We start from the raw sequence: 19,692 nt of genomic DNA on the forward strand, positions 1-19,692 counted from the left end.
TCGCTTCCCCCTTTCGGTGCAGCCGCTGCCAGCTGCGGGTGGGCATCTCGTGACAAATCTGATTTTCGGGGCACATCTGGAAGCGGGTGACGGCCCCCCCGGACACTGGCGTGGGCCGGGGGCGCTGGGAGAGGCCCGGGCAGCACAGTCGCCTTCACAACTGCACGGGACCCCCGCGCCCCGCAGAGGCCGGTCGGTGGGAAGCGCGGGGACATGGCGTGGGTCGTGATCGTGGGGCATTATCGGGGTTAATGAACGAGATGAAGCGGGGGGCATGGGGGAGGCCGCCAGCACCGTCCTGCCGCGGGCCCTGAGCTCCCACCGGGGCCGGGCGAGACGGGCCGGGGCTGGGGTCCCGGAGGGGCAGGGGCTGCCCGGGGGTCGCCTGGTGGCCCAGGCCGGGGGCTCCCGGGCCCTGCCCGGCGGCGGGGTCGGGCCCGCGCGGCCCGTGCTGATGCTGCCCCCTTCCCTCCGGTCGGGCGCACGGCACCGCCGGCCTCGCCCGGCACCGCTGACCCCATGACGTCACGCCCCCCGCCCCGCCGCCGTTTCCGGTGAAGGGAGGAGGCGGCGGGAGTGGGAGGGGGGAAAGAGGGAAGGAGGCGCCGTCGTCGTGGCGACGCGATGGGTGACGTCTTCTCTCCGCGACCGTCCCCGGAAGCGGGTGGCGCGGCGCTGATTGCGTCACAGGGTGGGCGGTGGCGGCGGCTGCTGGACGGGCCCGGGGCGCCGCCATGGAGAGCGCCAGCCAGGGTAGGGGTGGCAGCGGCCCTCGCATCCCGGTGCCGGGGGGGCGCTGTCGTGAGGGGAGAGAGGGCCTCCGGCGGGGGGGGGGGGGGGGGGCCTGCTGCCGTGCGGGGGGTTGCGGCCCCAGGGCTCCGCGGGGGGCGCTGCCGCCTCGTCCCGTGTCTCTCCCCCGTGTCGTCGTCCCCCCTCACGGCTCGCGTCCGTGTCCCCGTCCCCCCCCCAGGGCTGGTTCCCCTCCCCCAAGGCTTATGTCCCCCCCCCCCCCGCCCCCCCGTGCCCGAATGCTCCTGTCGTCGTGTCGTCGTTCCCCCCCCCCGCCCCGAGGGCTCGTCCCACCCCATGGCTTGTGTCCGTCCCCCCGCAAGGGCTCGTCCCCACCACGGTCTCGCGTGCGCCCCGCGGGTTATTAAGCAGCTGCCGCTGGGCAGAGGAGCTGTTTCCGACGAGCAGAGCCCGGTGCTTGTGTCGCTTCTGATAGATGTTTATGGAGGAAACTCCGCCGGAGGTTTCTCTTCCCCTTTCGGTGAAGCCCCTTTCTTCACCTTTCCCATCAGGCTGCCCAGGTTTGCATAACATGCTTTGCTTGCTGGCTGCTTACTCTGTCTGCCCTCTGCTCCTTGTCTGCGACAGATATCAACCTTAACTCTCCCAACAAAGGTCTACTGTCGGATGCCATGACGGATGTTCCGGTGGATAGCGCGGCTTCAGCCAGGACCTCTCCGCCCGAGGGGCTTACCCTTGCTGAAGAGGAGGAGTTGAGATCTGAGCTTGCCAAGGTAACGGGGCCCTCAAACGGGGTTTGTCAGCAGGGACCGTGTGCGGCTATGGTTGTGTTCTGCTGGGAAGGAGCAAATGGGCGCCGCGGGAGCAGGGCTTGGGTTTTGTTTTTTTAATTTTGCAGTGGTGTTACTCTTGGATCTCTCAGCTAATTGTTAAAATGCGCAAAGCTGGCAGATACTTCAAACGCTGCGGTATGTTGCGTGCTCTTTCCCAGAACGACTTAATTTAGTGCTCTAAGGAAATAAGTGGCTTCTGATGCCGTGAGCTTAATCTAGGCTTTTAGCTCCATTTGCAGTGAGAAAACACTTTAGCTAAGTGGTATGCAAAAGAAACTTGTTTTTCCATAGAGAAACTGAAACAATGGAGCACTTAACGTGCCTTCTTTTTCTACCTTTTTCTCTAAAATATTTATTACACTGTGTAGGCAACTATTTTTGGTGCCTACATGGTTTTGAAGAGCTGAGAGCTTGTAATGTAATATCCTAAATTTTGGGCACCTTTGGGGTTTTAAAAGTCAGTTTATAACTTCTATCTGAAATGTAGCCAAAGATAATTGCCGCTGTTCTTCTGTAGTCCTTTCTTTCATTTGAGAATCTCATGGTGATTCTTTGACTTGTGAGTTTTAGCAAGGGAGGACTTTGCTGCTCCAGGTAGTCGCACAGATCTTGGTGAGCTGCAGTTAAAGGTAGAAATGAACCTTCTCTGCCTGGAAACAACTTGCGAGTACTTTGAAAATGTTGTAAGAAAGATCTCTGAAGAAAAACTCTTTGCTTTAATGACATCAGAGGAAAAGAATTATAAGATGGAAACCTTAGTTAATGAGGTTTGGCAATTGATTTTTATTTACTGTTGAAATGACAATGCTAGGAATGAATTTTGTTAATCTTGGTGCCGTTAAGTCACCAGTACAGTGACTTTTATGGATGTTTTCCCAGTTGGAGTCTGAGCTGCAGGCCTCCCATTCCAGCACTGTTCACATTCAGTTGAATTGTTCTGTGTGCATCCAAAGTTCCTATCAGTTCTATAAATGCATGTCAATCAAATTTTGCTGGTTTTGAGGGAGGAAGAAAGTAGGCTTAGCTTTCAGAATTTTACTGAACTGTGATTTAAGACAAGCCTCTGCCTCTCTCAAAGGTTGAAGAAGAAATTGGTACTCTCAGGCAAGTTCTGGCTGCTAAAGAGAGGCACTGTGGAGAGCTGAAGCGGAAGCTAGGTTTGACTCCCTTGGATGGGTTAAAGCAAAACCTGTCTAAAAGTTGGCATGATGTCCAAGTCTCCAACGCGTAAGTGTTGCTTGTTTTGCACATTTCACATTTAAATATGACTCCACAGTAATTATTTCCCAGCAGCATATTCCAGGGCTATTCCAAGTGGCTGGAGTCTTTTGCTCTGATGGGTATATAGAGTAAAAGGCACTTAAAACTATTTATGTAATTGTTCTTATGCGTCAGTGTCTTTATGTCAGCATAAATGGAACTTTAATATCTGTGATCTGGATAAATTTTTGCTGGATGCTGTTTCCCATTATGTTAGAGGTCTAGATTGCCACTTAACAGTTCAATTTGCCTATTTCTGCCCATTCTTTGAGACACAGGCTGCTGCTACCTTGTTCTGAACTCAGGCTCAGAGAGAAGCGTAAGAAGTTTCAAAGCTCTGCTGCACAGTGTTAGTTCAAAGCCAGCTCCTGGGTCGTATAGCTTGAATTAAAAAGCCTGCACTTCCTAGGAGAAAGTTCTGTCATGTTAGTATGCATTAGGCATAGTCATCTGTGCCTGCAGAAGATCTGAAATTAGTCTGACCGTTCCTGAACAGGCACTAATGGTATGGTCACTGCAGTGCTTGTGCCGAAAGGAGAGTTGGAGAGGTAAGTTTGACACTGCAGTTGTGCCTGGATGTAAGGGACCCTCGGTACCCACAGAGATACCATTCAATCTAAAAAGTCTCATGTAGCTTAACTGGAATTTAGCACTGACAGTGCTACTGCAGACCAGATGGTTGAGTATCTCACTGTTTATTCTTTCCCTTTTTCCTCATCTTCCCTCCTACATCCCTGCTCGATTTTTGTTGTTCCTTTGTTACTGAAATCTGTGTCATTGTCTTCTAAAAAATGAATATTAAAGTTATATTCATTAACACTTTCTGTTTCTAGTTATGTGAAAACATCTGAGAAACTTGGAGAGTGGAATGACAAAGTGACACAGTCTGACTTGTGAGTGCCTCGGGCTCCTCAGCAACACCTCCTTGCTCCTTGCTGCGCTCCCCGATTTGTGCTGCTACTTGGTCTCACAGGCATCGGGGGTTGACTGGGAGCTGGAGGCATGGTGAAGCAGGACTGTTATTAGCAGCATGCCTGGCTTCCAGCTATAAGCATCCCTCAGTTGCAGAGGAGATGAGTAAACGTTACTGCTATCACCTCTCTCATGGTCTTGTTATTGCAGAAGAAAAATTCCAATCAGTTACCAGACCACATTTTATTTAAAAAAAAAAAAAAGTTAAAAAACCAACCACAGTTTCCTTTTAGCTGGTCCTTGGTAGGTTAGTCTGTAATAAAATGTCTTATTAGCAGACCTCTGTCTTTACTGTGAAACTATTTCTCTTCTCATCATTGAATGTGGTAGAAATCAGTTTGATTATTGCCTTTCTGTACAGCCACAGGAGGGAGAGAGTGCCTGAAGGTACTTACCTCTAGCTGGAAACAGGGGCTGTGCAGGTGCAAAGATACATATTAGCTTTTGAAAGCTGCCACACCGTGGCTCTTCTGCATCGATGTGAACCTTTTTTGCTAATGTCAGCACTAGAAAGCCATGAATTTTAGTCTTTGCAGTATGTACAAGCAACAAATGCAGACAAAGAACATGTGGCTACTTTCCTCTCTAGAATATATTTAATTATATTAGACCTCTCTTCATATTAGGCATGAGTCATTCTGATTCCTGCTGCATAGCTGAACATAGGGGAGACACTGAATGTTTTCTGCACTGAAGATTCTTTCCCTTCTACATCCTGTGTTGAAGGAGATGGTTATTTAGCTAAGAGGAAAATGTGGATTGGGAGCATCCTGTCATTAGGCAAGATGTCATGGATCTCACTGGGGAGAGTTACACTTCTGGGTGACGTGAACTGCCTGCCATGTGTCACCTCCTCTGAGCCCTGCTGCGTGTGGTGCGAGCTGGTAGCAGACGCCTTCTGTAGTAGTTGTGTTTGTTCCGTACCTCCAGTGTTAATTCTCACAACCGCTAAGGTACTGTGTTCTATGTAGGGAAACATGATATCTAAAAATTAGAAAATGAAGCTAAGTTTAACCGTTTGTCCAGGTTGTGCTATATTGATAAAATACATCTTTGGGTGTGGCAGTCAGCTGTTTTGGGGCTTGAGCTCAGTTCACAGCTCTGTGCTTTTAACACATAGCTGCCTCGCAGTGTGTAGGAAGGGAGCAGAAGATGCAGTCTTTCAAATCCTGGCACCTTTTAAACTGCAGGCTTTGTTTCTTTGTGCTCAGTGTTAGAATGTGCTTAAATAAGAAAGAAAACGGGGCTTAGGTGTCTCCCCACTTCTCAAACAACAGCTCTTTTCTCTCTGGCTGTAACAGAGACGGGGGGAAAGCTATTGTCAGAGAAATAAAGCCTATGATACTGTAAGTGTAGAGACACACTAATAATGTGGAATGTGTCAAAAGCGTCTGTTGTGAATCTTGGGACTGTATCTAACCTCCATTGTGTTTGTAGATATCTTTCAGCCAGCAGCACACTGGAGGACTGGAATGAAAAATTAACTCAATCAGAAGCGTGAGTGTCTTAACCTTCAGCGTTAACAAGTGCTTTCGCGACAGTCTGCTGCCACTAACATTCTGTGCCCCTGCTCACAGTCCTCTGCTTTGACTAGATCTATTTAAACATTTCTCTTTTCTAGCTTTCACTTTTTTAACCCAATAAATGCCTCTTCTGGGAGAGCTTTTCCTCAGGTCAGTATTTGAATGATTTCATTGTGGTCCAAGTGATACTCTTCAGATGCCTGCCTGCTCTCAGAGGAGAACTGGCTGAAGCTGCTGGGTAGCTGAGACCTGTGTGACACATGTTGTAACTTCAGCTGACAAGCTGTGGAGTAGCCAAACTGTCCTCTTCTTGTTACCCTCGACGTGCTCTGCAGGGAGGAGGCACTGCTCTTTGCTGTGGTACCTGATGAGAACAAATAGAGCTGTAGTGTCTAAGGCAGCTGTTCTGTCATGGTGGGGCTTCAAATGGGCTTGAACAGCTTAAACCTCACAGCTGTTACACTCCAATTATTGGCTGTGATGGCCTCTTAGCCATGTTTTTATTAAATGCCTGGAATTAAATTCTCATCTGGACTAAATTATGGAAGCATGTTATGGAAGTTGGCCTTTGTCCTGCTCACTGCATCTTTCTCACAGTATATAGGGGAATCCTTTACAGTGATGCAGTGGGGAGCAGGCAGGTAGTGTCCTTGTTTCCTGAACTGATTTAAACCATGGTAAGGTAGGTCTTAGGTAAGCCAGCTTTTCCTGTTCTCTGGAGTGGGTATGAAATTCAGTCCTTTGAGCTGGCTTGCTGTTGGCAGCGTGTGCGAGCAGAAGGTTTTCTTCATAAGATGGGTGAAAGATGAGCAGAGATAAAAAGTAGGAGTATCAGAAAAAACTGTAAAGTATGCAGATTTTACTTTCAATGTTCCGTGTACATTTTCTAGATTAAGAAGATGTAAATTGTCACTATTTCACTTGCTAAATAGAATGACCTTGTTTTTTATACTTGCTGACAGTGTGACAGACTCCAGTGGTGTTTAATCAGAGTTTGTCCTGGGTGTGCCTGCTAGAATAGAAAACTTCTTGTTATATCTGTTTCCTTGTACTTATTAAGCACCAGAAATGTGGCAGAAGCATGCTTTTGTAGACCACTTAAGGCCTGAATAGCTGTGGCACGCTAGTTTTCATGCTTGCTTTGGCACTAGACAGAGTGACAATTCATGCTAGCAAGGTAGATGCTGATTAAAATGGAGAGGTGAGGGAACTGAAAAGCAAGATTTGAGCAGTGTTTCAGAAAACAAACAGAATTTCTACTTCCTTTGTCTAAAGCTCAGTAAATGCGAAGAGTAAAGTTCAAGAAATCAAAGGATGAGGTTTTACTCGTATGTTTTGTGTTTGTTATGCAAATGCATCCTCTTTCCTGTTTGAGCTTCTCAGCGGTATGACTAACAAGCGTCCTAACTGAACTGGGAGTTGGGCCTAACTCATGACCTTTCTGTGCTTTTGTGCACTGCTGAATTTCCTGGTAGTTGCCATGTCTGGCCACAGGCTTGCCCTCTGCAAGCAGTACATAGGCAGGACAGAAATCAGCCAAATCTGTCCCTAGCTCCAGTTTCATTGTAACCTGGACGCCACATGACTTAGATGGTTTGTATACTTAGGCAGACAGCACAAATTGTGATTGCTGGAGAAGAGCAAGCGAGGGGAAGCTGATATTAATAGATAAAGGAGGATTTGAGGGTACAGGTTTGGCTCCTCCCTGTCAGGGTTTATAGAAAGCATGCCATTAAATGTCTGAATACCACAGGATGAACACCACAGGGCAGAGATAATTTCTGCAGCTTCTGCTGCAGCCAAGTCCCTGTTAGTAGACCAAGGTATTAATCAGAGCTTGTGTTTATTACTCCCAGATTTGGATTATTCTGTCTTGCTTTGTACTGGTGTTAAGGGAAGAAAGTGAGTGCTTGTGAATTTAAAGCCATGGTAAACCTGGCCAAGTCTCTTGCAGGAGTGTAGTTGCAACTTCTCGGTCAGGGCTGGGCATAGTTAAGTTGCATTAAAATCTTTTATACCTGATCCCTGGTTGTCATGGATGCTGTTCCACATGTGTGTCTGATGGCAGTTCTGGGTGAAAGAGCTTCTCATCCCAGCTGAACTTCCCTGGCTCTGCCTCCTGTGTTGCAGCAGTGGAGGTGTGCACATGCATGTGGGAGCTGTGGATGCAGGACTGGACTGGCGAGCTTATCTGGCTGCTGCTGTCTTTTTTTGTTCTTTCAGGGTTATATTTCAGTTGGATAATTTCTTTGATCTAGATCACTGTGTCAGTACAAACAGTTGTGCTGGCATCACGAAGGAGCTACTCAGGCAGAAGGAACAGCACCTGAGTGCTAGATCTTCAGTTGTCTTAAGAATACTGCTGCCAAGTGTGGGAAATACAGTTGGAAAATCTCTGGCCTTTATCTGGTGAAGCTAGACATAATACCTGGGAGTTGGCAGTGTGTGCGTGGCACAATGGTGTCCCCTGAGTCTGTAAATTGTTCCTCTCATTGCTGCTCTGGTGCTCAGTGCTGATCTCTGAGAGTTGAGTGTGAAGCAGATGTAGAGTCAGCGCAACATATCTCAGCATGAGGTCTTGGATGTTTCTGTTAGGCAGCTGTAAATCAAATCCCATGATAGGACTCAGCCAGCCAGGGAGGAGCCTGACTGCTGAAGGCAGGGATTGACATCCTCCTCTTCCAAAGCAACTTTGGCCCTGGGGTTCAAACACAGTTGTTGCAATAGATGGCACGTGTAAGAGCAAGCAGCGTTCTTGCTGACAAGTTAAGTTTTAAATTGTCCTGCAATAACTACTTCTTGCAAAAGATCGTGCTATGGAGAAATGGTAGTGAGTCCTTGCTGTTGGGGTGCGCTCAGGTTCTTCTGCAGTCACTGAATTCAAGAGGAATTGGTCTGAAAAATGTGTATGTTATAGGAATTTTCTTTCAGGAGCAGGAAGAGGGAAGATAAAACTGATGCAGTTTTGCCCTGTTCTGCATCAGTCTCCTACGTTCTTGATTCAGAAATACTTGGCTGTAGTCTTAAACAAAAAAAAGCCCAACAAACCAACGTGTTGTAATTAGTATTGCGTGAATCCAGTGCAGGTGCTGTGGAATTGTCTCCCGCACTTCTGTCTGGAGAGAATGAGATGCAAGTAAGTCAGCTGACGTCATGGTGCTTCTAGCCTTGGGAGCTCTGGCATGAGAGAGAATGTTAGGCTGTCCATAATGCCCTTCTAAGTATCCTAGTCAGGCAAAAAAGTAATCTCAAGCTGAAATATTTGGAATAGGGAAACTTGGCTTAAATTGTTGAACTTGTTTTCCAGACCGAGTCTTTTTTTTTTATAATTTGAAGAATGCCTTAAATCTAGATGTTAATCGTCAACTGTGGAATAGCTTAGAGAGGGTGAGTTAACGAAAGTGATGCAGAGAATCTTTGCTCCTGAGATTAGTCTCATATAAAGGAAACAAAGGTTCTCAAGTGTCTGTCTTCTCTGGCTTTGGTATGAACTCAAATGTAATCAGCTGACAAATACAAGCTGTTGGACTTATATGTTGTGGTTAATGGTAACTGATAGGAAACTTCTAATTTATTTCTAAACTTCAAGTTGTGGACATAACGCTGATTCCTGCATTTCTTTTCCATACAGTTATGTTAGTCTTGCCTCTTTCCTCTATAACCTAACACTACAACAAACAGTTTAACTTCTTTAAGGCTGCAAGCATATTATTGAATAGGTTCCTAGACTTATTTTTTCAAGGAGATCAAAACTTGTAGGGCAAATAGGGTACGATGTTATGGTATTAGAGCTTCCACATGGAAAATTGGGGAGTTTGGGGATGTTGGGGTTTTGGGTTGGTTTTTGTTTTGTTTTGGGTTGGTTGTGGGGTTTTTTGGCAAATATTTGTCAGATTTAAGAATGTGTGGTCAAAGGGGTAAAGTGAGTGTATGGAAAGGTTAATCCTGCACTTGCTGCTTTTTTAAAACTTCAAGTAATTGAACATATGCAAGACTGGAAGGGACTTTTTCAGTAAAGTGAGTGCAGCTTGCTAACCTAGCTTCTTTCCTTTAATAAGGGTTCCTTTTTCAAGATGGGGGAGAATGCTTGTTGCTTTCAGCTCCTACCTGTTAGTTCAATTTATGGTGTTTTTTCTTCCCTTTAGTTATAAGAAGACCCAGGAAACACTTTCCCAGGCAGGACAGAAGACTTCAGCAGCCCTTTCCAATGTAGGTTCTGTTATCAGCAGGAAACTTGGTGACATGAGGTAAGATTTCTGTTTTGTGCTCTGGTGCTTTGATCTTGGTTTCAAACAGTAATGAGACTTCAGACAATAACTAGGCTTTTTTCCATTTTTCTGCTTAGTTGGCAGCACATTGCTGTTGAGGGACTACCTTCTGTGTGGCCCTGTACATCGTAGTTTAGGACAGATTAAATGCTTATTAGAGACTGGTTGATGGAGTAAAACCCGGTCTAAGGCATTTAAGTTTGATTTGGCTTAGGAGAAATGACACAATGTTTTTAGCAGCCTTCCCCTTTTTGCTGTCATACGGTTTCACTGCAGCTTTTATGTCACATGTAAGAAACTAGTGTTAAAGTTTACCTTTTCCATTTGTTATTGGATTATGGAGGTGTGTTTTCTCAGTGTTACTGTTTAGGATTAGAAAGGGGTCATCACTCCTGTGCTCTGCTATGCTTTGAAATGGGGCAAAGTCTGGATGCTGCATTTCATGCCGTTTCAAGCCCTGCATCTCAACTTTCCATGGAGAAGGGCAGCATGCCTTCCAGGCACAGTTATGTTGTGTAGATTGGAAGATATGAATTGATTCAGAAGGTGATGACAACATCAAAAATCTCTTGTGGTTGATGGTTATCTAGATTCCTTAAGCAGATGACCCCTGAAGTAATTGCAGATTTAAACCTCTCTGAATTGGGAAGTGGGGGGGTAGTTCCCTTGGTTGCTGGGTGAGGTTCCTGCTCTGTGAGTTTCTCAGCTGTACAAAGTTGAAGGTGTAGAATTGGTGATTTACCTGATCTTCAGAAATTTAAGCTAAAGATTACTTTCCCCATTAATGGTGATGTCCAGGTTTTTAATGCAGAATACCTTCAACAAACTTTTCTTGGAACTGAGAGCTAATTCTGAATATGCAACCTGTGTAGGCTAGTAAGGAAGTATTCTTAGAACTTGTATGTAACATGATGTGTCAGACCTTGGATTGAATCGGTAGCTGTCATTCTTTGTAGGGAATTTCCTATTCCACTGTGGCTGGGAGTATCCAAGTGGTAAGAACTTGTTGGCCTCTGATTACATAATACTGATTTATTCTAGTTCTGTCCTCAGTTATTTACTGTGTTCCTGGAGGCTAATTTCTGGTGTTTTCAGTAGCTCCCCTCTCTGAATTTGGCAGAGGACTCACTGGCTTCCTCCTCTTTCCAGTATTCAAGTTGTAATTTTTCTTTCTTGGAAACTACCTAGTCTGTTGGAAGAAGAGATCACAGCAGACCACTGTTGGCACAAGATGTGGTGGTAATAGATTTTGCTACACTGACAACAGTGAAGTAAATTTGGTGCCTGACTTCTTCAGTCTGGTCGGGCTGTTGTGGCGAAGGGATGGGAACTGTGCTTTTTGGACCAAACCAGAAACTCCTGAACCAGTGTTGCCACCAGACAAAGCTGCTTTGACAGGCTTGGTCCTGCCTGTTATCTTTAGGTTGGGGAAAACCCAGTTCACCATGCAGCTGCGGAAATGTTTGTGCCGTCCCGGGGGCAAATGATGGAGGGAAGGGATGCATGGTGGAGGGAAGGGATGCATGGTGGAGTGAAGAGTGTGCCCGTGCCCTGTCTTAGTGAAAACTGGCTCTGGATGCTGGCCTGGCTGACTACAAACAAGTCAGACCTTTGCAGCAATGGTATTGCTCAGCATTAGTCACCAATTTAAACACCTGTTTTCCTTTTTATAGCTAATACCTTCGGTGATGTATTATGAAACAGATGCAGCTTCTGTCTTGTAACTTGGGAATCCTTGCCAAAGTTATTTCAGCAGGATTTGCTTTGTATATGTGGCCCTGTGGGGGAACACAGTAATGATTTTTTAAAGACTTTCCGTTTTTCTGTGTATATATAAACAGACTTGTCTCCCGTGCTGCATTCAAGTCTTGATAATTATCATTCTGAATAAGGTTTAACTCTAAGCATAAGCTTCTGCAGGAACTACCCCACCCTTGCCAGGTGAAACTGTGAATGGTGTTCTGAGATGTGATCAGAGCTGACAAGGAGTGAAGCCTGTTGTGTTGTTGTGATCACTTCTCGGAATGAGCGGGGATGATCTCTGTTCCCAGAGAATCTCCGTTACAGGCCTCATAGCCTACACTGCAACCTCTGTTACTGTACTTTCTTTTTTCCTCTTACACTACAAATTCACTTGTAAAGCAGGTTTATTTTCCATCACTGGAAGTGTTGAGATAACAGAAGGGATTTCCTTGTTTAGTCAGCCTTCACTGGTTGATAAATGCAAGGAAGGCATGACGAATGGGACAAACGCCTCTGATACACAGGAGGCGTAGGTGTAATTTCATTAAAAATGGTTGGACCAAATGCTGTGAAATACAAGTAATATGTTACTGGATTAAGTCTTTAGGGTTGCTGTATTCTGGTCAAAATAACTTTAAATGTTATAGCTGTGGATTGTAAGGAGACATGGTGAGGTTAATGCGGTAACTGTGCACTAACTGTATTAATGCTGTTGTGCTATTAGTTTGCCTTGAAGGGAGAAAATGTAGCTTAATTAATGGGTGGGATATTTTCAAATCTTGGCCAATTCAGCTTTTTCTGTTATCTCCACTTACAGTTAAAAAGTAAATTGGCTTTTAGACATTCTGTTTGTGCATTTTACTGACCCCAGTAAACTGCAAAACTGAAAGTGTTTTCTCTTTGTTGATAACAGCCTGCTTTGCGGTTTTGTGTCCCTCAATACACTTCATCTTGTCTGATGAAGTTTGCTGTACATAATACTACAAGCAAAATCTTTATGAAATGTTAGCCTGAGCCCCAAAGATGCCTGCAAATTCCTGAATTTATGTAAAGTTGAAATCCTTATGAAAGGAGTAAAAGGGTTACTGCTAGGTCCGGGCCAAGATACTGAAAAAATGAACCAGTGCTTGTGGTATTGCATACAGAGTAGCATGGTGCATGGATGTGCATTATCTGTGTTCTTCTCCTTTAAGCAAGAGTAAGAAGAAAGGTAATTCATTTCACATGCAAAGACAGCATTTCAAGGAGTCTGTCCTGCCAAAGAGCTGACTTAGATGCATGGGGAAATGAAACCACAAAGCCTAATGTCTTTGCTCTGGCTGTAAGGAAAAGCCCTTGTTCTCCTTGCCAAGTACTTCAGATCCAACTTGCCATGACTGCTTCCTGCTGCAGAGACAAAAATTATATTAAAGTGGAATAAAACACTGCCTCTGGTAGGAGAAGCCCCTTTAGAGCATCCTGGTAATCTTACTGGTAGAAGTAGGAACCTTGGTCGGTTATTTCATACTACTGAGATACTGCGTTGCAAAATCACGCATGGAAATCTGGTAACCTGGTGGGGATAGTTCACCTTGAAACCTAAAAATGGGCAACCAGGTTGTGGGGTAAACATGATACCTTTTATCCAGATACTCTCATTTTCATTATGCTGAAATACATTTGTTCTCTGAGCTGTAACTCTGAGATCTGCAAGCTTGGCAAGATAACTTGCAGGTTCCTGTTACAGAAGTTCTCGACCAGAGTTCCTAGCAATGCTGTCTTTGTAAGAGAGCTCATGGGGGTAAATGGGGGAAGGAAGTATCCTTACCAAATTAGCTAGTGCTTGTAAAACCCTCAGTTCAGGAAAACATGATCTTAAAAAAAAAATCACAGGAAATCAATGGATAGGGATAGGTAAAATGGTTTGGGTTGTTGCTGCACACCTACTCCTTTCCCTCCCCAGTGCCTTGGCTCTAAGTTGCTGTTATTGTTCTCTGAAAAACATGTTAGCTTGGCTTGAGTTAATGAAAAGTAATTGGGTTTTGCTTGCTTCTGTAATTTATTCTGAGAGGCTTCCTCCTGGCTAGTTGACTTTGCTGTCCCATGAGCCTATAACCATGTCAATGCTTAGTTGCTCTGCATTGAGTGTTTAGATCTGCACAAGTGTATGATTGTTGCTTTCCTTTTCTCTCTGCTGCCTGTGGCTCCTCCCAGGGCTCACCCCTTCTCGCATTCCTTTAGGTAAGATATTCTTCAAGGCTGCTGAAAGAGCAGATGTTTCTATGCCAGGCCTTTGCAGACGTTAAAGGGGAAGCTGGCTATTTAAGCCTTGCCTACGCTTTTGACACAGACTGAGAAACCTACCGCAAACCAATGCCCTGTAATTGACTTCTGTATCACGGTTGCAGTTTGCAGTTTAAACACTCGTGCTCACTGTCCTGTGTCTGGAAAACTAAGTTCTGGGCTGCAGCTGTTAAATAAGGGAGGAGAGGGCTGGCTCTTACCGCTTCAGTTGTCCACAGCAGCCTGCGTGTGGACAGTAAGTGCTTAAGAACCAGGGGTACGCTGCTTTTTTACAGTGTCAGTAAAATTGTCATTTAACTTTTTCCTCCTTGTTCTGAATGCTTCCGAGTAGCAGTTACTCCATTCGCCACTCGATAAGTATGCCAGCGATGAGGTAACGTAGCAAATGCCTATGTCTCCTGAGTGGGGTCGGTGGGAGAGTACAGCTGACTCCGTTGTTATTGGGGTTTTTGTTCTGATTTGTACAACTGATTCCCTTCTTAAGCAGACCCCCCTCAGAGTATGGGGTAACCACGTCCTGCAGTCTGAGTAATTCAGGGTGGGTTTTTTATACCCAATCTCTTTTTATGGTTATTAGCACCTGTGCTGTTCTTGGGCTACACGCAGTGTAGCAACTGTACCAAAGTCTAATTGAAATTTGCAGCTTTCAGAGGTCCCTGAAGGGCAGGGATTACAGTCCTCTCTGTGTATGGCATGGCCATTGCTAATACTGAGATGAATCCGAACATGGAAGCTCAGTGACCTTCTCACGTGTCCTTGTGGTGCATTAGGTGGTGGTCTCCTTGCAGGAGAAACAACTGCCAGGGCTGGACGAGGCCCACAGAAGCCCCCTATCTGTTCACCCTTATTCCAGATTGATGTAGGTTATTTTATGGGTGCAATTACAGAGCGATTCCTTGGAACAAAAATAACTGAGATGAGGCTACTCATCTCCCAGTTCTCCCACAGCCTAGCCTGGGGGAAGCAGCTCTGTATGAGTAATCGCCTGGTCTGAATGCTCGGCACAGAGTGCTCCCCTGGAATTGTTCGCAAGCAAAGAAAGAAGCCTGTTAGGTTGCCAAACAATTGACCTGGTTTTGTTTGCTAGAAATACGAAGTCCTCTGATTAATTTACTATACTGTGGTTTTTATGAGCCTTTCCTGATGCAAATGATCGCTCCTGTACTAATAAAAAATGCCCATTGGTACAGGCACATGGCCCTTCCCTCCTGCCTGCGGGATGTAATACAGGAAAACCTAAGCCTTTGTTTTAAACCCTTTTCAGCTTTTCCTTTCTATTATTTAAGACAACGTGCTTTTAGTTGGAAGCTTTGTAAAATTAAGAGCTAGTTTCTACTCTACCTATCGTGCGTTGATTCCCTCGTGGACTAGGACTTGTTTCCCTCAACATTTTAGCTTCAGCAATTGAGTGGATTGCACATGGTATAAATGTTTTCCTTTGGAGTTTGTAGGTGGTGTATTTGTCTGCTGTGCCAGAGAGATTTGTGCCAAAGGCTGAGGAGCTGGAAGTGTTCTGGGTGTTGCTGCCACTGCATGGGAATGGCCAGAGAGCCCAGTCATGCTGCGCGATTTGATTTAGTTACAAACTAACTCGTCTTGATTTGTTCCTGTCTTTTTTTTTTTCTCTTCTTTCTTCAAGGAATTCTGCAACCTTCAAGTCATTTGAAGATAGAGTTGGGACCATAAAGGTAAGAGTCTGCCTTGTCTTGTAAACGTATAGTGTGAAGCCTTATGCAGAAACTTAAATTTCTGCAGTGTTTTTCTTGTAGACTACTATTCGGGCAAATGGCCTCTCAGATATGTGAAGTCTTTGCTCCAGTAGGTGATCCTAACAAGGGGAACTGACTTGCTATGTTCAGTACTGGTTTCTTGTTATCGTAACTCTCTTGTCTCCTTTCAGTCCAGAGTGGTGGGCAGCAGAGAAAATAGCACTGATGGCCTCCATTCCCCCTCAGGAGCTGGAGACAAGCCTCCACAAGACAACACTCCTTTCTAGACCTGCGATGTGGCTTTGCACGGCTGTGCACAACTGTAAGAGCGAGCCCCCTCCCTCCCAAATCTTCACAACAGCAACAACATGCGAATCCAAGAAGGGGCTGAGAGCCAGTCTGGAGAGATCCATCATTCATTCATAGACACTGCTGCTGGATCTAAGTCAAATAAAGAGAATGCAAAGTTTTGTACACAAATAATATTTTACACTAAGGTTTGTAGATTAAATGTATCACTGCTGTCCTTTTGGGAGAGCGTGTAAGATGGAGTTTCCTTAAAGTAGCTCAGAAATGCCACTGGTATAGATAAAAAACAGTTTTCCCTTGTCTGACATAACTTGGAACAGATACATTGCCCTGAGCAGCGTGAGGACAGCAGTTATTGGAGAAGCCAAGTGCATGGGCATCTTAGCTTCAGCTTCTGGCTATATTCTCTGTTAAGGGCATGCCATGCAGCTACTCGGTGAGCTCCCAGGCTTCTCCCGTTACTGTTTTCTCTGGCTCTCATTGGAGTAGTCTGGTAAATGGGGTAAACAGTTGGGTTTTTTTCTGGGCTCCCAAAAGGGAAACTTCACTTAGCAGCTGCCTCGTTGTTACACTAATGCTCTAGCTTTAACAAAACTAAATCTTTATTTTTAAATGCAAAGAACTTTAAAGAAATAAAGCTTAAAAAAAAAAAGGAAGCTTTGACATCATATTAGGGAAATGCTCCCTTGAACTCTGGACTGAATTTCAAGCCTTATATCACCTTACGCTTTACTCGCTTCTGATTTTTTTTTCTATAGAGAAGACTGTAAGGGTAATAAAGCTGGATGTTGAGCACTGGAGTTTTGCATCATACAGTAGTAGCAGCATGCTTATAAGCCAGTTCTTGTGTTAAATTCAGTGGTGCACTCCGTCTCCTGAGTGTATGAAACTTGCTTCTCCCTTCTCAGTTTATGCCTTCGTTCTTGGAAGAATTTCTGAAGGCTGCTAGCAACAGGGGCAGATTAAAAAGGCCAAAGCTGTCTCTAGCAATATTGACACTGTGTTGGAGGGGCTCTGCTCTGCTACCCTCTCCTTGGGCTTCTCCATCTGGTACATCCGACTGTGACTGGGTGGGTTTTTCAGTTGAAAGCCGCAGCTCTAATTTTGTTTTACAAAACTGGCAGAGAGAGAATCACGGAGCTCAACCAGTTCCCCCAGGGGCTGGATGTTTTGCTCTTTTGATGTCCAGCTTCATTGCTCAGGAGCTGAAAGATTCTGAGTTTTCGTCTAGAGGCCTGATCTTATTCTAGGTAAGGTGCCTCCACATAGAAATACCTAGAGTGAGCAATTCCGTGCCTTAGAGGCGAAGTGGGACTTACTTGGGTCTTTAGACTGTACATACTCTAGGTGGTTTTAGTGGTTCATCACCCTGGAGGGACAGAACTTTCTCTGACCGCTCTTTAGAGAAGCAAGTTTTGACACTTACCTGCTGATGAATCTCCATTTCCCCCGCCCTTGCTCCCCTCCCTCTGCAGACCTGGGGTCACAGGATGAAATATTAGAAGGCAGATGTGCTAGGCAGTAGGTGGAGTGTAGAGTGTCATTTACTGGTGCTCCTTGTTTGAAACTGGCCTCCCTGCGAGGAACAGAGCCAGTGGAACAGGGACTGCTGGAGCTTGGGTATTGAACTGTTTCTATTTACAGATAAAGACTGAGGAAACTTATCAATAAAGCATTCCTTTGGGAGAAGATGGGGTGAATGTTCTTGTCTTGTTCTAACAGTACTTAAGTCTGCTCTTGGGTGCATTATGTGAACTTGTCAGGCAAATAGCGGCTGCCTGCAGCAGTGTGAGGTGAGAAGCAACTGAAATATTGTAGTCCATCGTATCCTCTGGCTTGCTTGTCCATCAGCTCTCTGGATGCTTTCTTAGGACGTACCAAATAATATTTACAGTCTGATGTTTCCTTTTCAAGACACCAAACTCCAGCTGGTTCCTGAGACATACGTGTGCTCAACTGAGGGCCAGTGAGCTACAAGCCCACACTTACCCTCCAAGTACCCTCCGCGTTGCCACCTGTGCTGCCGGTGCCGTAGGTGAACCACACAGACGTGCCTCCAGCTCCCCCCTCGCCGTTCTCCTGAGCTCGGAGCATAGGACCGCAGTCGCAGCAGTAACCTTGGCAGTGGGGGTGAGGCTGGAGAAACTTCTAATGTGGAAAAGCAGCAGCTGTGGTGCTGGCTCGGATTTACGGCATGATACCTCCGGGAATCGGCTTCTTGGAAGCTCTGGCAGTTGCTACTGATTTAAACAGCACGGTGCAGGGGGAGCAGCGAATGTATGACTGGAGTCAGGAGCTGCTCTCTTAAATTTAAAAGGGCAACGGAGAGCCAGCAAATAGGTTGTGAGGGAGGCCAGCAGAGCTCCATAGCTGCCCGGTGTGCTGTGCTTTCAGAGGAAGGATCCCTGACTAGGTTTGAAGCATCTGCTTGGTGCTGAGGGTTTGGTTTTGGTTTTTGTGGGGTTTGGGGTTTTTATTTGTTTTGAGGGTTTTTCTTTTTCTACTTCTGTAGTTTAAACTATACCTCTGCAACTGGGTCTGAGAGCAAAGGGCTTGGTACGATACCCAGTCCTGGAGGAGGGGTGCTGCAGGGAGCCCCCAGGCTGCAGAGCTCGGTCTGTGAGCTCCCCTGCGAGAGCCCTAGGGGCAGGCGGATGCTTTTTCACCTCTCCAGGCACCTTCCGTCGAGGGATCTCAGGTGTTTTGAAGGAAGGTTAATTAAGCCTTTCCTTCCTGGTTACAGGCTTGACAGCATTTTTATCACTTTTGGTCACTTCTAAGTATGCTCCTGGCAGCTCTCGCAGGTGCAAACCTCCAGTTTCCTTCGGGGATGGGTGCTGGACTGCAGCGTACTGTGCAAAGGACAGAGGGCATGCGGCTTCCTTCCCTGCAAAAACTCAAGACCGGGAGCATACGAAGCACCAGCAGCCTTGTGAGCATCTGCATATTCTGTTGTAACCAGGGGAGAAGGCTTTGAAAGCAATATTCCTCTTCTGATCACCCCCTGCCAACAGCCTTGGTGAGCCAGAGCTGCTCAGAGGGGCTCGGGGGCAGCCCAGTGTCCCTGAGTGGCTCTCCTGCTGCCTCGGAGCCTGGAGAGGGTTTATCCTGGAGCTTTTACAGAGTCACTTCTCTCTCCTCCCTCTTTTTCCTGTTGCTTCCCTTAAATGAAACATCCCAGTATTAAATCTACACTAACGAGGCCAGCACGTGAGCCCTGTCAGCACTGAGATCTTTACAGGCAACGACAGAGCCAGCAACCAAAACAGCGTCTCCTCTTTCCTGCTCCTTTGGTTTTACCGCATGGTTTTCCTTTTCTTTCCTCATCACTGATGACTCGCTGGGCCTCCCCTGATTGCTCCCATGTTCCAGGGGGTCCATGCTGAGTGGATGTTATTAACTGGGGATGTGGTAGCTGGCGAGAGGCTTTTCCCATGACGGTGCCTCCGCTGCCTCCCCCAGGGGGATGCTCATCTCTCCCCACACCTCCCACTGCTGCATTTGTCCCTGCCAGCTCCATGGTGCAAAGGATGGAGCTGGGTGGCACAGACAGCCTGTTCCTGATGCATTTCCTAGCCGGGGCTCATGCAGCAGTGTCTCTGTGCAGCCGGGTCCTGCTGCTGACCTTGGCTGCTCTGCTGGATGGGTTGGGGGTATAATTTAGGTCCATAACTGGGCAAGCACTGAGCAAACAGGTGGGAGCTGAGATTCACCAGGGAAGAGAGAGCAGTAGGTGCTCCTGAGGAAGCCCAAAGCCACATTTTGGGGTGTGGTGACACATGAAAGAGACTTGGCAGTCATTGTCCCCTGCCAGCAAGCACCCAGGGACAGGCTCACCCTCTTGGGTGAAATGAAAACTTCCCAGGGCATTTGGGATTTTTGTCTCCTGCCTGTGAGGAAAAGGATGGGAGCCCTCATCCCAGCAATGCACAGACCCCTCACTCCTGCGGCACTGGGAGTTTCCTAAACCCCAAAGCATGAAGCGACACATGGTGGCCGGGCAGTGCAGCATCCCATGCCCTTGCTCTCGGTTCGTGCACTG

At 46.4% G+C, this 19,692-nt stretch overlaps 1 protein-coding gene across 12 annotated transcripts; it reads left to right on the forward strand.

Annotated features, from left to right (window-relative positions):
- The first annotated feature begins 582 nt into the window (after window positions 1-582).
- TPD52L2 (TPD52 like 2) lies at window positions 583-17,339 on the forward strand. Of its 12 annotated transcripts, none has more exons than XM_075109126.1 (8): window positions 629-753; window positions 1,405-1,523; window positions 2,662-2,810; window positions 3,677-3,736; window positions 5,253-5,312; window positions 9,484-9,585; window positions 15,272-15,320; window positions 15,533-17,339. In XM_075109126.1, the coding sequence occupies exons 1-8, from the start codon at window positions 735-737 to the stop codon at window positions 15,626-15,628; spliced, it is 654 nt and encodes a 217-aa protein (XP_074965227.1). In that variant the 5' UTR covers window positions 629-734; the 3' UTR covers window positions 15,629-17,339. The 12 variants fall into 12 exon arrangements, with proteins under 12 accessions (XP_074965231.1, XP_074965227.1, XP_074965232.1 ...); XM_075109123.1 differs by having other exon boundaries at window positions 647-753; window positions 1,378-1,523; XM_075109122.1 differs by lacking the exon at window positions 629-753 and adding an exon at window positions 1,183-1,310.
- Window positions 17,340-19,692: the final 2,353 nt, after the last annotated feature.

This window comes from Phalacrocorax aristotelis, chromosome 13 (assembly GCF_949628215.1).
Source record: "Phalacrocorax aristotelis chromosome 13, bGulAri2.1, whole genome shotgun sequence".
NCBI classification, from domain to species: domain Eukaryota; kingdom Metazoa; phylum Chordata; class Aves; order Suliformes; family Phalacrocoracidae; genus Phalacrocorax; species Phalacrocorax aristotelis.

Bases quoted from the DNA above. Each gene is read 5' to 3' on its own strand.
- TPD52L2 (XM_075109122.1), top strand. From the start codon at position 1,226: ATGTTTATGGAGGAAACTCCGCCGGAGGTTTCTCTTCCCCTTTCGGTG. The intron at 1,311-1,404 runs GTTTGCATAACA...CTCCCAACAAAG, and splicing joins TTTCCCATCAGGCTGCCCAG to GTCTACTGTCGGATGCCATG. The intron at 2,811-3,676 runs GTAAGTGTTGCT...TTCTGTTTCTAG, and splicing joins GATGTCCAAGTCTCCAACGC to TTATGTGAAAACATCTGAGA.